This window comes from Podarcis liolepis, assembly GCF_965112155.1.
Source record: "Podarcis liolepis genome assembly, chromosome: 10".
NCBI classification, from domain to species: domain Eukaryota; kingdom Metazoa; phylum Chordata; class Lepidosauria; order Squamata; family Lacertidae; genus Podarcis; species Podarcis liolepis.
In genome coordinates, this window is record NC_139562.1 from 14,129,845 (window position 1) to 14,145,290 (window position 15,446).

The 15,446-nt window shown below is 40.3% G+C and overlaps 1 protein-coding gene across 1 annotated transcript; it reads right to left on the reverse strand.

The window, feature by feature from the left end:
• Positions 1 to 555: 555 nt before the first annotated feature.
• GOLT1B (golgi transport 1B) lies at positions 556 to 15,361 on the reverse strand. Its single transcript, XM_083462495.1, has 5 exons — positions 14,995 to 15,361; positions 10,040 to 10,131; positions 8,036 to 8,214; positions 6,602 to 6,683; positions 556 to 4,072 (listed from the first exon to the last, which is right to left on the reverse strand). The coding sequence occupies exons 1-5, from the start codon at positions 15,017 to 15,019 to the stop codon at positions 4,034 to 4,036; spliced, it is 417 nt and encodes a 138-aa protein (XP_083318621.1). The 5' UTR covers positions 15,020 to 15,361; the 3' UTR covers positions 556 to 4,033.
• Positions 15,362 to 15,446: the final 85 nt, after the last annotated feature.

Genomic DNA, 15,446 nt, shown 5'->3' on the forward strand with positions numbered 1-15,446 from the left:
ACAATTAAAATGCAACACAGGAACAGAAAACTATCTTAAAATGCCTTTGCTCCATCTAATCTCAGTTGGGAGTGAGTTCCCATCTACTATCAGCCCCAGCTAGCATGGTGAATGGTTAGGGATGCTGGGAGCTGCAGTCTAACAACCCCTTGATGGGCAAAGGTTAGCCACCTGTGCTTTATTCTGTTTAACTTCTGAAACTTGATCCAAGAACTTCACAGCCTGAACAAAGTGACAAGAGATGTGCAACACCAGCCCCTGTGATTGGCAAGAAGCACAGTGCCTCGATACATACATTCTTCAAGTTGTTTCTCAAAGTATCTGGGTAGCAGTGCTAATTCCATTAATTTCTCATTAATGTGATGGAAAATGGGTTATAATGTTCAGTCTCAAAAGAAAAACCCCCACATACCTTGGGGGAACAGAGAAACAAAACTGCTCAGGTAGGTAAAGTCTTTTTTATAACAACAACAACAACAACAACAACAACAACAACAACAACAACAAAACAACAGCATTTAAGGAGTAAGATTTAAAAGAGGACACCATTGCCGATTAATAGAAAAAGTACCCATTTATTCAAGGTATGACAAGTGTATTTACAGTATTTTTTTTCCCCAGGACAAGATTCTCATGTGATTCTTAAAGCAGCAATAAAGACTTACATTTAAATGTGAGAAAATGTATTTTGTTGTTACAGATTGTTTTTTCTGCGAAAGAGTACAACACATGCAGCCCAATCCTATGCATGTCATACTTGAAAGTAAGCCCCACGGAGTTCAGTGTGCTTACTCCCAAGTAAAAGACATAGGATAGTGGCCTTAAGGCTAAGGAGTCATTCTGACCTCTATCATAATACCAACTTTGCACAAATTAATTTTGACCTCTATCATAATACCAACATCACAAAATATATATATTTTGTATCTGCCAAGGAACATTACCTTGGAAATTGCAGGTGTTATTTCTGCTCACAACCCACCTCTGCTACCAATTACAAGTCAAAGCCTTGAGAAGCTTCAGGATATTGCCCCAACATAGATCTTCGGAATCCTCTAACTGAGTATTAGTCAGAAGGGAGCTAACTTTTGAAGAACTTTCCATTTCGCTGAAGGGCAGTGAGAGAGGTACTACCCATTCTTAAAGTCTTGCAACATTTTTTGTGCGCAGAAGTAATCTGCATGCCTTTCTAATCATACAGGGCTGTGGGAAGTCAAAACAAGAATTGTACTGGGTGTTTGTGTGTCTTGACCACTTTTGCCCATGCTGTCTGTTTAAAGAGGCGCTTAAAGATTAATGCAACGCTCGCCACAAAACGGCAGGATTTCTATCAAATCGGGCCATTTTAAGAAGTCAATTGTCTTCGCTTTTACTTTCTAGAGGACTACAGTGCTACCATAGGTAGTGTCCTACCATAGGTCCGTCCTACTTGCAAGGAAACCAGAAACCAGAGCCATGAGAACATGAGAACATGACATGGGCATGATTAATCTAAGGGTGCATTTAGACAGTATTTCTCTATGATATTGTACCCAGTAGAAGCAGTTTCCTCCTGTTCCCCTAGCTACAAGAAGGAGGAAAATTTGGCATTTATCTGAACATAGGAGCTCCCTGGATGAATCAGGAGCATAGATGGTTCTCCTCTGTTCATTTAGTTCCTACTCCTCATAAGTGAGGGGCAAGGAAGAGAACACAGAAATCTGTGACCTGCTCCAGAACTCTTCCTAGGTAGAATTCCAAAGTCAAAGCAACATCTGAACAGGCCCCTATTACAACTCTAGGAATGATGTGTGAATTGCTCAGTTGCTCCAAGGCTTAAGCATATCCCTTGGAGCCCCAAATATGGGTTATTTTATTTCAGATACAGGAATGACTCATGAATGCACTCCTGTGCAGTTAAACCTGCATGTGGGGATTATCAAGCATATGCCAGAGGTGTTCTGCTTAAACAGTAGTGCATACACAGCACCAGGAAAAAAGTTTGAGCTGCAAAACCTTATTTCATGAGCGTGTCCCATTTGATTCAACAGGATTTGCATTTTTATTTTTTTCAGAATTGCAGCTGGAACCCAGGAACCATTTTTTTTAACAGGCAGCAACATCTGTCACAGTGAGATTGATATGGGAGTACACAAATGGCTTCAGGACTGAAGAAAACCAATTTCAGCGCTTTTTGGCAAAAAACGAAACTCTATTGCATTTCCTAAGAGACAGTTTTCTTTCTTCAAGAGGAAACCAGCAAAATGGGGAAGCTCATGCAAAGTTTGCTCTTTCAACCAGAAGCATCAATTACTTTTTCAAAGTTTTTTTTTTATTTAAAAAAAACTGGCTTACCACAACTAAAAATGTCTATTTAAATAATCACTCATTCAATTAAAATGGCTACTTCTGTCAGGCATTAGCAGACAAGAGTGGTTTTATACCGGTGTTTCAAAATCAGTTTGCATCAACACAAACGCTCACGCAAGTCAGATGATAGATGTTCATCTTGATGGGGGCTTATATGCAGCTTTGCCTACAAACACCAGTTTGAACTAGGTATTTGTACAAGAGCCACAATCAGACATTCCACAGACGTGGTGGGAAGCAGAAATAGCTGTGCTTCCTTTCCGTTATACGTCTGCATCTTCTTGGGAGCAATGGGGACAAAGCAAGTTCTGTCCCAGTGTAAGTCAATTCACACTTCCATACTGGCCACTTCGGTGGAATGCCTGAAGTGGCCTAGAAACTCTTCAGGTGCTGAAATATGCATCCTTCCTAAATGCTGGGATAGGAAAAAATTAAGCCACAGCAATAAAAAATGGCCTTGAGATGTGGCACTTGATCAATGCTGCTATAATACAATTCTCCAAGACTTCCTCCCAGCATACTTCATATTTTTTTACTTAGTTTTCCGAAAAAGTTATTTACATAATAAATTAGCTTTGTAACATGCTCTCCTAAAACAAGGATAGGATGTCCAAATCTTAGTGCCTTTACGGCATAACCAGGTGCTTTGCCAGTGTACAAAACAGGATGTTACATGCTGCAGGATGTTACACTGGCTGCAGACAAAAGAGGACGAATATTCAGGAATGGAGTGTCTTTTCAGAGGTTCGGCTAGCTGAGCAGGTCCGAGTTCATAAAATGTGCTGAGCACCTTAAAACAAGTCATTTCAGGAGCTAAACATGATGCACACAAAACGTATTCAGTAAGAAAGGGTTCTATCCTTTTTGTGATAAATAGATGTAACATGTATCTAGGAGAACCAGTCAAAAAGGAGTGTAAAATTGGTTCCCATAATCCCTGCCAAACTAAATGGATATTAAACTAAATGGATATTAAAACCAAGAGTGGTTTAAGACTGAAGTACAAAAAATCATTAGTTTTTGCATATTCCAAAAGGTAAATACACACCTAATCAGAATTTACCTTTGGCTTTAAACATTTTCCTACAAAGCAGTATTTCAGCCACACATTTACATGGTTTATACGGCATGTTCGTGCAGTGGAATCCTCTGCTATCGCACACAGTTAAAGACGACAATCCATCTTAAAACACACTGCGCATCATGCTTATGGGAACTCTTGCTTTCAGCAGAAGAAAAAAATGTAGGAGGGGTGATTTACCTTCTTTCAAGAGAGGGGAGGAGTTTGGCAGGAAGAAAGAGAGAAGGGTGACTCCTATTTGCTCTGCTACACCTTCAAAAGTAGGAGGTAAAAGTTACAGGCACTGTTAGTTCCATGGGGGAAGTTGCTGCATTTAGCTCATATCCCAAAGCATTAAGTAGTCTTGAACAGTTTTAATACCATGGGTTTCCCCATGACTTTTTCTTCAGTTCAATTCACAGAATTCCTGGTGCTTAAAGTCTTGGCTGCACACTTGCTCTTTGCTAAAAATGTATTTTGCAGACTATGGTGTAAATTAAAAACTTACGTCAAGACCGTTACAAACTCTGCCTCTGTACACAAGAGAATCTTTGTGCTGATCTTTTCTTCAGAAGGACCTTATAAATAATATAAGTTTAGAACCAGTCTTCGGCACACTTGCCATTATACCATGCTGTTGCTTTCTCCAACTTTATCTACAAGCTGCCAGGAAAAGAGAGAAAGGGGGTGGGAGCAGAGGAGAGAGAGAGTAATTAAGGTGCAAACTACTTCAAACAACATGTAGGCATTGCTGAGCTTTTAAGTAGATGACCAGGTGTGATCATATTCAAATAGTACGCACCAAGGTCTCACGAGAGACCTTGTAATGCAATTCGCATTGCAACAGTGTTTAGGCGTGGTATGTTTTTATGTTGACACAGAGCAACATGAAGATGCAACAGAATGGGGAAAAAAATCCGAAAGAAATGCAAATATAAAAAACTGTTAGTTCAATAACCCAAAGAAAAAATAAAAACATCAGCCATTCATGCATTAATAGACTGAATATGATATTTTCAACTAACCATTACTGGGGACTGTCTCCTGAGCCTACGCAGGCTTTGAAGAAAACATCAACAATTAACTTTTCAATAAGGATTTAACTCCATGAAAACCGATTTATAAATGATATTCGTAAAGACCGAGAATGAGAAATATGTAAAGCCAGATTATCAAGGGACTGAACACAACAATGGTTAAATAGATGTAACATGAGAAAAAAATCCATCTATATTAATTAGGCTTTTGTATCAACCCTACAAATTATGGCATTGGAAAGGAAGTGCTTAGGGTGGGGATGCTGAGACTACTGCGTCAGCATAAGCTAGATGCACAAGCTATGAAAGGGCACACTACCACGCGGAGAAAGGACATCATGGAGCAGAGATAGAATTGCTTCTGCCCCACCCTAAACCCATTGTGGCCACAATGAAGTCAGAAGTCACTGTGCAATCTCATACACCTAACGTTTAGCACTGTCAGTTTATAGTGAGTTGTCTATGATCAAATTCCAGCCACTAGGCTTATGATACCACATATGTTCAAGCATGCATAATGCAAAAACAAAAGCCGGCCATTACAGGCACAAACAAATACGGCAGCACCCACAAGGAGGACACCATGTTTGTTTACATGAATGGGCCTTTTAAAAAAGTACGTGCTATAACATAATGAACATCATGGCCAAAACAGGGGCTGAGTGGCTGGCAGGAGCAGTCAGTGAGCCACAGAGATGATGGTCCTCAACAGCTTCTCAGGAGATGGGCCTGCCCTCTTCCTTTAATTCAACATTGAACTGCCTAAACAGTGAACAATACAACTATGGTGTTTGCTCAGTTTTAATGTGGTGTACACATAAAACTAGCTTTCAAAATTCAGTTATCAATATTAAAACTACTGGATCCAAATTTGAAGTGTCCATGAATACAACAGTTATCTGAGTGTCTATTGCAAAGGACTTTAGGGATTGTTCTGGAGTGCGCAACAGGGGCTCTTAATCATTCTGAGTGAACAGAGCATCCTAGAAGATACCCCAAACTTCTTTGCAGTGGCACACCACAAGGGAAGAGAAGTAGTGGTGGGTAAGGTGTCTTGTGGAAAAGCTTCCCTGATCTTTTAATTGGGAAGTCTGAAAGCCACTAACGTTAAGACATGCTCAACATGGTGCCCTCTGTGATTTTTGGACTACAATACCCATCAGCTCCACCCAGGGATGATGGGAGGTGTAGTTCAAAACATCTGGAGGGTAGTAGTGGCTTTCAGATTGCATCTTGGGAAAACTTACAGTTCCTCAGAGCATTAGTGTTGGAAGCTTAACATTTAGTCAGGTTTGGGGTGAAATCACATTTTTTTAAAAAACAGTTTAGCAGATAGCAAATATTTTGTATTGGCATAGGTCACCTGGACAGGTGCTTATAAATGACATGATAACCTGTGGGTACCAACATGTTCATGTCAGAAATACGAGAGCCAAACAATTTCTTTACTAAAACTGGTATTAAACTGAAGCTCCAAAACCAAATTCAGCTAATGGTGTAAGAAACAATGATTCATTGTGCCTAAGGAGCACGATAATATAACATTCATTCTCTACAAGTCACAGGTGGAGTTGCCAAATTATTTGGCAACATATACTGAAGGCAAGGGAAATCTGTGTAAGTCGGATGAGATTGAAAAGGCAGATCCCAAAGACAGACAAATTGTTATTGAATCATCCTCTACTAATGTTTGGAAATCATGATGTATCATGCAGATTTGGCTAATACTGTGTTGCATTTGGTATGGAACCAGCATAATTTAGAATTCCACTCATATTTTTAGGTACAGAGTCACATATGCTACACATTCAGGTATGTGATAGCTCATATGTTGAATACATGTCTTTGCACAAAATAACAAGAAGGCAAAACACCTCCCACTACCCCAGATTCTTTTAAAAGAGGTGTTCAACTTTTTTAAAATAAATAAATAATAATAATAATAATAATAATAATAATAGATGCTCTTCAGGACATTAATTAAAATATTTTAAGATATTTGCACAATCAAAATATTAAAAAGCCAATTATTGTATCTCTGCTGCATTTCACCTCCTACAGTCTACAGATGAAGTGGGCTGGCAAACAGGACAAACAACTTAGGAACTTTAGAGCAGGGATCCCAAAGCTTATGTGAATTAGTTTTAATACTTACTGAGCTAATGCCAGGTAAATTCAAGAGATAACCAAGGACCGGCACTCTTCTAATAAAACCAACCACCACAGGGAAAAAGCCCCTTTAAATAAAGAAAGTGTCACAGGTTAGATATGGCAGCATTACAACCCAAACTGCTCGTGTTTTGTACCAAAAAATGCACTCTCTCTCATACGGCATTTGCTCCTCCACCCTTTCTGGGTAAGTAATATACTCTTAACAAAATCCTTATACATTTCAGGCAACTTCAAATGTCAATAGACTTCCTACATAGAAACAGCTTCTTATAGGAAAATGAATGAAAGCCATATATAGATGGCATAAATACACGGTCATTTGGTTACTTGGTTTGGTTACTTGTGTACAGTATATGCAGTATACCTGCATATACTGTACACAAGTAACCAAACAAACCCCTGTGTTGCAAAGAGAACGTCAGCAATGTCTAGGCAACACGATGGCCATGTACATACACAATAGACAATCTTTTATAGAATTCCTTCAAACCATAACAAGTCCAAAATGAAATCTTAGTCTCAAAGTCTCTGAAAGTCTTTAAATGAAGCGAGGTACCAGACTTTGTATGATGAAAGACAAGCTGTAAATCTTTGTGTATTCAGCAAATACGATGTCCAACACTGAACAGTGATTCCGGATATAGACTACTATATCTGTAGCCAAAGAAGCATGTTTATGTGAGAAATAAGTTATGTGCAAGAATCCAATTCAAGTACAACTTTCTAGGTTCTTTTCCTTTATGTGGAAAAGAAATTGCTGTGTAAAGAGCATGAGAGGTAAAATATCAAATCAAGTAGAGTAAGATTAATAACCGGTAGGAATCCTAAGGCAAACCTATGTATCTGCCGTCGATGCATCCCTTACAAAGGAGGATTAAGGGATTCATGTGAATGCTTTTGTTCTGGTTAACCTCTGTTGGGATTCCCATACATGCTCATCATTTGATGTCTGCAGCATCAAGTGTCAGCTTGTGTGAATGAGCCATCACATATGCAATCAAGATGCAACGACACTGATTCATATGCTTCTGTCTCTGTGTTGAGAATCTCCCCTTGCTGACCTGAGCCATACATACTACCTCTAACTAACAGTAGTTGGCATTTACCAGGCTCCTGGTTAACAAACCAGTTTCAAACCCTGTTTCCAATTCCTGCTGAAGAGGAAATTCTGGTTACAATTGCACCGGTGTCAATGAAAACTGTTAAAGACTGGATAGTGAATTTTGAAGGGAAAGGGACAATTTCCTCAAGTGTTCTGCTTGATGAATCTCTCTCTCTCTCTCTCTCTCTCTCTCTCACACACACACACACACACCCCACGTCAAAACTATTATTTCATTGACTGCCAAAAGCACTCCACCTTAGAAAAAATCATTACTGCCCCAAACAAAAGCAAAGACCAGCAAAGAAATCTTACCTGAATAAGAGGAAGAAGCCATAAATTTCAAGGACCATTCCTATCAAGGGCCAGCCAATAAGAACTATAAGTACACCACCCAGAAAGAAGCCTGTGGCTTTCACTTTGTGTTTCTGGAAGAAGAATCTGAATGTCCTTTCTAAACCAATCACAAAAGCCAGGCCAGCCACAAATAAAACCTACAAAAAATAATTTCATAATGAATAAAAAAGTATTTGAGCACACCTTCAGAAATTTTAAAGGGGACAATAGACTATATTTTACTAAAAGTAGATTGTTGAAATTAATGACCCTGACTTAGTCATATTCATTTCAATTTTTCAATGGGTTTATCTTGAGTAAGACTTAGCTGAATTCCACCCTGGGTATTCATAGAACATTAAAAAACAACAACAACAGATGTCCAAAACCAGAATGCAGTCTCTTGTTACCACTATGACACTAATTAACTCTGGAAGGAAACATGAATGTGTCAAAGGGATTTTTCACAATGCTGGCACAATACAAAAGAAGACTTCATTGCAGCAAATAAATTAATTTGTAAGCACTTACTGTGAGTGGTAGTAGCATGACTTTAAAAACAATTTGTGCTGGAAAACGGGCATTACATTGAAAAAAAGTTTGTGATTTAATCAAGCAGGGGGGAAAACTGATGTACCTGGACTTCATCAAGGCGTTCAGCCTAGTCCCAAACAATTGTACTGTAAGCTTACAAAACAACTACAGGGTGGTAATTAACTATGTTGAAACATGGTAGTAAGAAGGGTAACAATAAAGTAATGATAGTCTAACTGGATCAAAGGATCTACTGCCATTCTGCAGGGTCAATCCTGGTACCATTTTTTGAAACCCAAATTACTGGCCAGGTTCTGGAATAGCAGAAATCCATATTGAATAGGGAGTTCTCATCAGTTTGATCAATCCTATATTTATCACAACAAAATATGCACTTTTATTGTGAGCGCATCCTCGTGATAAAGAAGGAAAGCTAGAAATCAAAGACTTATCTAGAAATGAGTTTCTGGCATATGGGAGCTACACCAACTGCCAAGTGGAAATAAGCCTTTTGACTATAGAGACTTTTAATTCACTACCTCTAGCTATTTGTAGAAATTAAATATTTACAGGACTAATTAATGTGGCTAACTCATTAGGTGGCAGGCTGGTGCTTAAGGCTCCATAACCTAATGTTCTACTCAGTTACACTGAGATAAATGAAGCCTCTTGGTGTTGCTGCTCTTGGGTGCTGATCTGTGACGGGGCCTTCTTTCTAACAGTAACCCGCTTATGGAATGCCCTTCTTTGTGAAGTGTGTCTGTCCCACTCATTCATTTTTAGGCAGCATTTTAAAACGTTATTGTTCATCAAAGTGTTTGGTGGTTGAAAGTAATTTTTTTCTACAGACTTAGACAATATTAGTTCTGAGGATGTTTGGTTTGTTTTCAGATGTTTTAAACATTTAGAATTGTTAGATACCACCCAGGGTACAAAGCTGCTGACTGTTCAACGTTTTTCACTTTGCTGTGGAGAGGAAAGGCATCAACCAAGCTACAACACCATCCTCAACTATATACAGTGGTGCCCCGCAAGACAGAAAACTCGCTAGACGAAAGAGTTTTCCGTTTTGGAGGTGCTTCGCAAAACGAATCTCCTATGGGCTTGCTTCACAAGACGAAAATGTCTTGTGAGTTCCTGCGGTCCCCCCCTTTTTCTAAGCCGCTAAGCCGCTTATCAGCTGATCCGATAAGCCGCTAATGGGCTTGCTTCGCAAGACGAAAAAACCGCTAGACGAAGAGAATCACAGAACGGATTCTTTTTGTCTTGCAAGGCACCACTGTATGATCAAGGTGATCCTATGATTCTCTAGTGTGCCCTAGACAAGGTGTTCCTCAAGATTTAACTCCCCCCCCCCCAAGGTTATCCATCCTTGGACATCCACTGTATATTCAGAGACAAGCACATTCACAATTCATGTAAATATCACTCATGTAAAATATCACTTACATTCCCAATAGCCAAAAGTGCTTTGTCAAAAAACAGGATCATCCCAAAGAAAAGGAAAAACACTCCAAAACCTGTGAGACCCATTCCAATTTCTGCAATAAAAAAGGAGAGAGTTAGTATTATGTAGCCCCCCCCCCCCAAGCACATAATAATAAAATACACAGAACTTTCTTTTGCAAGCTACGGTCACAACATTCGCCGATGTGTATTTAAAACCAGCTCTCCCCCACAGCTGCACATGACATTTGCCCTCTTTCAGGCAGGAAACATGCAATGATGCAGGGAGCTGCTTCATAACATAAGAGTTTTCTTGCTGGATCTAAGGGTCCATCAGGTATTGTACTCTGGGCTCATCCAGACTTCCTTATGCGCAATGTATCTAGGTGCAGCTCTGTGTTTTAAAGCTCTCCGAGTGCTTTGCTTTTTTTAGCCCTGGTGCTTTCCCTGTGAATATCCACTCTTTACCACTGAATCCACAAAAGAAAAAGTACTCGGACACTGAGCTTCAAAGTAAGAACTTGTGCCTAGAAAGCACAGGGCAAAAGGTAAGTGTAGATGAGCAAACACATTGGGTTAGAGATTCAGCTGTAATCATATTTTTTTCTTATATTTTCTGCTTCACGCCAACACCATTAATTTAATATGTTTGGTAACTGTATTATGATCTCTTTAGGAGAGTAACTAGGATTGAAGTAAAAAGAGATCATCCAGTGCATTCTCTTTCAAAATAGAATTAACAATATCTTGTTTAAAGAAAAAGTGCCATGTCTTCTCTTCTCTCTCAAAGCCCTGCGAAATGCACAACACTACTAGTAAGAATAACTTGGAAAAAGGACAGAACACCTGCTAGTCACAGGACTGCATATGTATGTACACAATTAACAGATATAATTTATCCGGTTTACCTATTTGTATGACTTTCACACAAACCTATCTGATTAAAGAGGAGATAAGTTAAGTGGCTAAGTTTGAACCATTAATTTGAGAAGCTTGTTTCAAACTGCTGCGTTTTCTGGAAACAAAAAGGCTGCACTATTAGGGACGTTGGCAACAAGTAGAAGGGATTTTTTCCCCAGAAGATTAGTGTCAAGTGTATTTATGTACCTGCCCACAGCAAAATGGAAATAGTCCTTACTGAATAAGCTGAGTAACTTATAAGTATCAGTTTCACCAGAAAGCTAAATCTCCGTTTAAAAGAAATTGGATTTCTTTTTCAGCCAGAGATTATTTTTGCAAGTTTCATTCAGTCCAAATACTCTACAGGATGAATTCAAAGCGTCTGCAGTCACTATCTCATCTAAACAGCTGTACAATGACACTGTCAAGAACTAGGTTTTTAAAAATTATTAATGAATTGCTCTATGAATCACAACAAAAACAGGATGGATCATGTCTTCTGTCTTGGAAAAGTTATGAACAGCTCTTAAGAGAGGGTCTGGACCAATACCCTAAGAAAAAATTTAAACTATTTTGATTTTTCCAATTAAAAAATCTAAATGGAAAAAATATGCCCTGCAAACAGAAGTCTGACTTCTTAACACATAATGTATGTGTTAAAACAGACATAGTTCAAACAGTTCAAACAAGATCTATGATAAATTTTGTATTCAACCGTCGTTTTCCATATATAAGACTATATTTTTTCCTAAATTTTTGAAGTTTAAAATAAGGTGTCGTCTTATACACAAATAGTGCATGGTGCATTTTCTTAAATATGGTATATCTTATTAAGGAGTCCTCAGTTGATCAATATATTACACAAAACAGCAGTGCTCAAATCATGGAAGAAAGGTAAGCAAGCCCCTGACGGAACCTGTAAGTCCTAACCCAAAGTACCCAAAATTTTAGTCAGATCACAGTTCTGCTGAAAGCTAAAAACAGTGATTAAGGGGGTAATCATAAGTGGTAAGGGATGCAAACCTTCTCTGACCCATGTATTAGAGCAATGCAGAAAGATATGTTTTTGAGGTGTACCCCAAAATTTAAATTAAAAAACAAAACCCACTGTGATCCCATGAGGCCAGAAGGTTTTGTTTCCGCCTCCCCACCCTCATGCCTTACTTTTTTTTTTTTAAAGCATTGTTTACTGACTGCAGCCATAAGATCTCCTGTTCCTAAACTCTTAATGCCAAAAGTGTTTGCATCCCCCAAATTGTGTTCATTTTAAAAATAAATAAATGACCACACCCACTTTTACACTTCAGCTTGAGGATTAGATGTGGGTCAGTATGGCCGTTGGCCCAAAAAAGGTCAGCCACCCCTGAGCTAGGCAGTGCTTTGAGGATATTATTTTTCTATGCAGCAAAAGTACATATACTATTCCAACATTCTTTGCCATCCACAAATAACCAGCTACAATTAAAATTAAGCTTATACACTTTCATCTCTGAGGATCACCCCATCCTTAGTGGCATCAATCAACTAGCGTTCTACAAGAAACCTAAATTATTGCTGTACCATAAAAAGCAATCCAATGCTTATAATCTCCCCTCAGGCAAAAAGCCAACATTTAAATACTGTATAAGGAAAATGGTCATGTTTTTGTGCATTGTTATAAGAATGTACAAATGCTTCTGAACACTCCTTTAGTTCTGACATGACTATGCAAGATATTTGTGCAGAAATGAAGCATACAAAGATGCCTCTATGGTAATTGTGCATAATTTTAAATCTTGGCTTTAACTGGCACAACAAAGCAGATGCTGGCTTGGACTTTCATATTCATATTCATATTCCTTTCAACATGTCTCAACTGTGTCATTGCATCACAAGTCTCACCACTTTCACATTAATAGTGTACGCCTCCTAATTATGCAACATCTATGAGTAATAATGGGATAGATTTATTTTAAAATAAATCATCAACAAATGCAGTACTAGTTTGTTTAACTGAGATAATCACACACTGCACAGAAAAGGTTGCTCCTCTGAAGTTTTTCAAACTGCGGGCAGTGTAAAATATGTCTACTCAGAAACATACCCCATTTAGTTCAGTAGGGGTTACTTCCAAGTCAGGGTGTACTGAAGTACAGACAAATAAACCTACACCAATCATTCTACTTGGGAATGGCCTTGGAGAAAATTCAGAAGTATGGTGAACAGGTGACTACAGCAGTTTCGCTGGAAGCTACAGTATAATGAAATCTTCTAAAAATCTCTCACCTAGTATGTGTCAGAGAATGTGGCGTTGGAAAGGACCCCAAGGTTCAAAACAATTAAAAACTTTATCAAGAATATGTATATCCCACTCTGAGTTGTTAGTATTTTTATAGCTTTGATGTTTTTGATTCTAACAGACCTGAACCTCTGATGTCACAATACTAAAGCATGATCACTAACTTGGGAAGACCAGGGTTATTACTGTCCTCTGGGCAAATGAATTCCCACAAACTTCACACATGAAAAATTGCCCATTCTGTTAATCTGACAATCCATACTGCAGTACAACTCCCAAACTACATTTCATTTGTCAGAGTAGACTTCCAAACCACAACTATGCTCCAGGCAGACATTCCTAAAAATTCTTACACTCCTCTGCCCCTTCATTCTACCTTCCCCAAAGCATTCTATGCCAGATCCCTGCCCTAAAGATTTTTCTCCAAAGGCATTTAACTTCTAAATGAATGTGGCATTTGCTCACATTCTTATCAACTGAACTTTCTCTTTCTTTTCTCACTTAGTTCCACTTACCATTTTCCAGCTACCTGAACATGTACAATATATTGAGATGTTTATTGTTCCAAAACAAAAATAGTAAAATACAGCAAGAAGTTACTTTCTCAAGCTTTCTTTTTTTAAAAAATGTTGTTGCTGGCGTTTTTGTAGGGACATCTATTGGCACCCTGTATTTAAGCACTAGCTTGGCAGTCACAGGTGACAAGGAACTTCATGCAGGTGAGCGAGAAGGCTGGCAGAGAATGGTCAGAGGACTCCATCCCTCCCAAGTGCTCAGTTTAAAAACTAAGCAGGCTGGAAACAGGAGAGAAGCAATGGGCATTTCTCCCATCATGGAACCCAAGCTGGCATACATGGGGCAAAGCACCGAGCAGACCCAGATCTGCTTAGCTTCCCTGGGCTGATAATCTTAGGGAACTTCATGACAGTGTGGTGCAGTGGTTACAGAGTGCTGGACTAGGACCTGGGAGACCAGTGTTCAAATCCCCCACTCAGCCATGAAGATCACTGTGTGTGATGCTGGGCCAGTCACTCGCTCTCAACCTAACCTACCTCACAGGGCTCTTGTGAGGTTAAGGTGGACTGAGGAACTACCCGGAACTACTCTGAGCTCCTTGTAGGAAAGGTGGGATATAATGCAATTAATAACTACAGAATCCTATGATTGTAGAGTTGAAAGGGACCCCCAAGGATCTTCTAGTCTTTGCAATGCAGGAGTAGGCAGGTGGCCCATTTGGGTGACAGGCAACTAATAAATCTATTAATAAAAATAATAAACAGTATGTGTAACAAACCCACCCACCACAAATCAGCACCATACTCTAATCATCGGAGCTAACTGGCGTGGCCTACTGTATAATAGCAGTAACAGCACAGTAATTCAAACTGCTTTATTCCACACACCCAAACACATGTCCTATTGCTATCTTTAAACAGCATCCCTACTTGCAAGGCTCCTCTATTCCCCAAACCTGAAAATATTAAGTTATATTTCCCTCTATCTCTCTCTCAGGAACAGCAGCAATGTTTGCTCAAAGCGTGTGCTTTGGGTTTGTTGAGGAGAGGGGCGGTCCCCCCCCCCACTCCTGAACTCCCCCTACCCAAGTGGCCCTAGTAATAGTACTGTAATGGTGGGCGACTCATTGGCTGAAGGGTCTCCCCAGCCCCCTCCTCCCCGGCCCGTGACATAACTCTGCGCCCGTCCCCCTCAAAACCAACGGTAACTCTTCCTTCCCCTCCCCTCCCCCCACGCCCCCCCCTCCACACACCCCTTCACCCACTCTGAGTGTCCGTGAGGGAAATCATGGCGACGGCGGGAGCAGCGCGGAGTGCGCGCTGACAGGACTCTTAGCGGGAGAGGCGGGAGCCGACGGCGGACGAGCGAGCGGACGAACGGAGCCGCCTTAGTAGCGAGCAGCGGTAGCAGCAGCCGCCACGTCTTCCGGAAACACGCAGCCCCGCCTCGCCTCGCTTCCCTCAGCTCAGGCTGCCGGACCCTCCCGGCTGCCGCTCCTGCCGCCGCCGCCGCCGCCAACGAACCAAAGCGCCGTCCCATTGGGCAGGGCGCGCTGAGCCAATCAGCGCCCGGCTTATTCCTATCTCCCCGCCTCCGCCACCTCAGAGCCACCGAGATGAGGATGACGACGGAGGAGTACTGAGAGCGCGCGCGTGGCAGCGGCTAAGGGTGGGAAGGGGCGGAGCGGGGCCGCCTCGGGCCAATCCGGAGAGACCG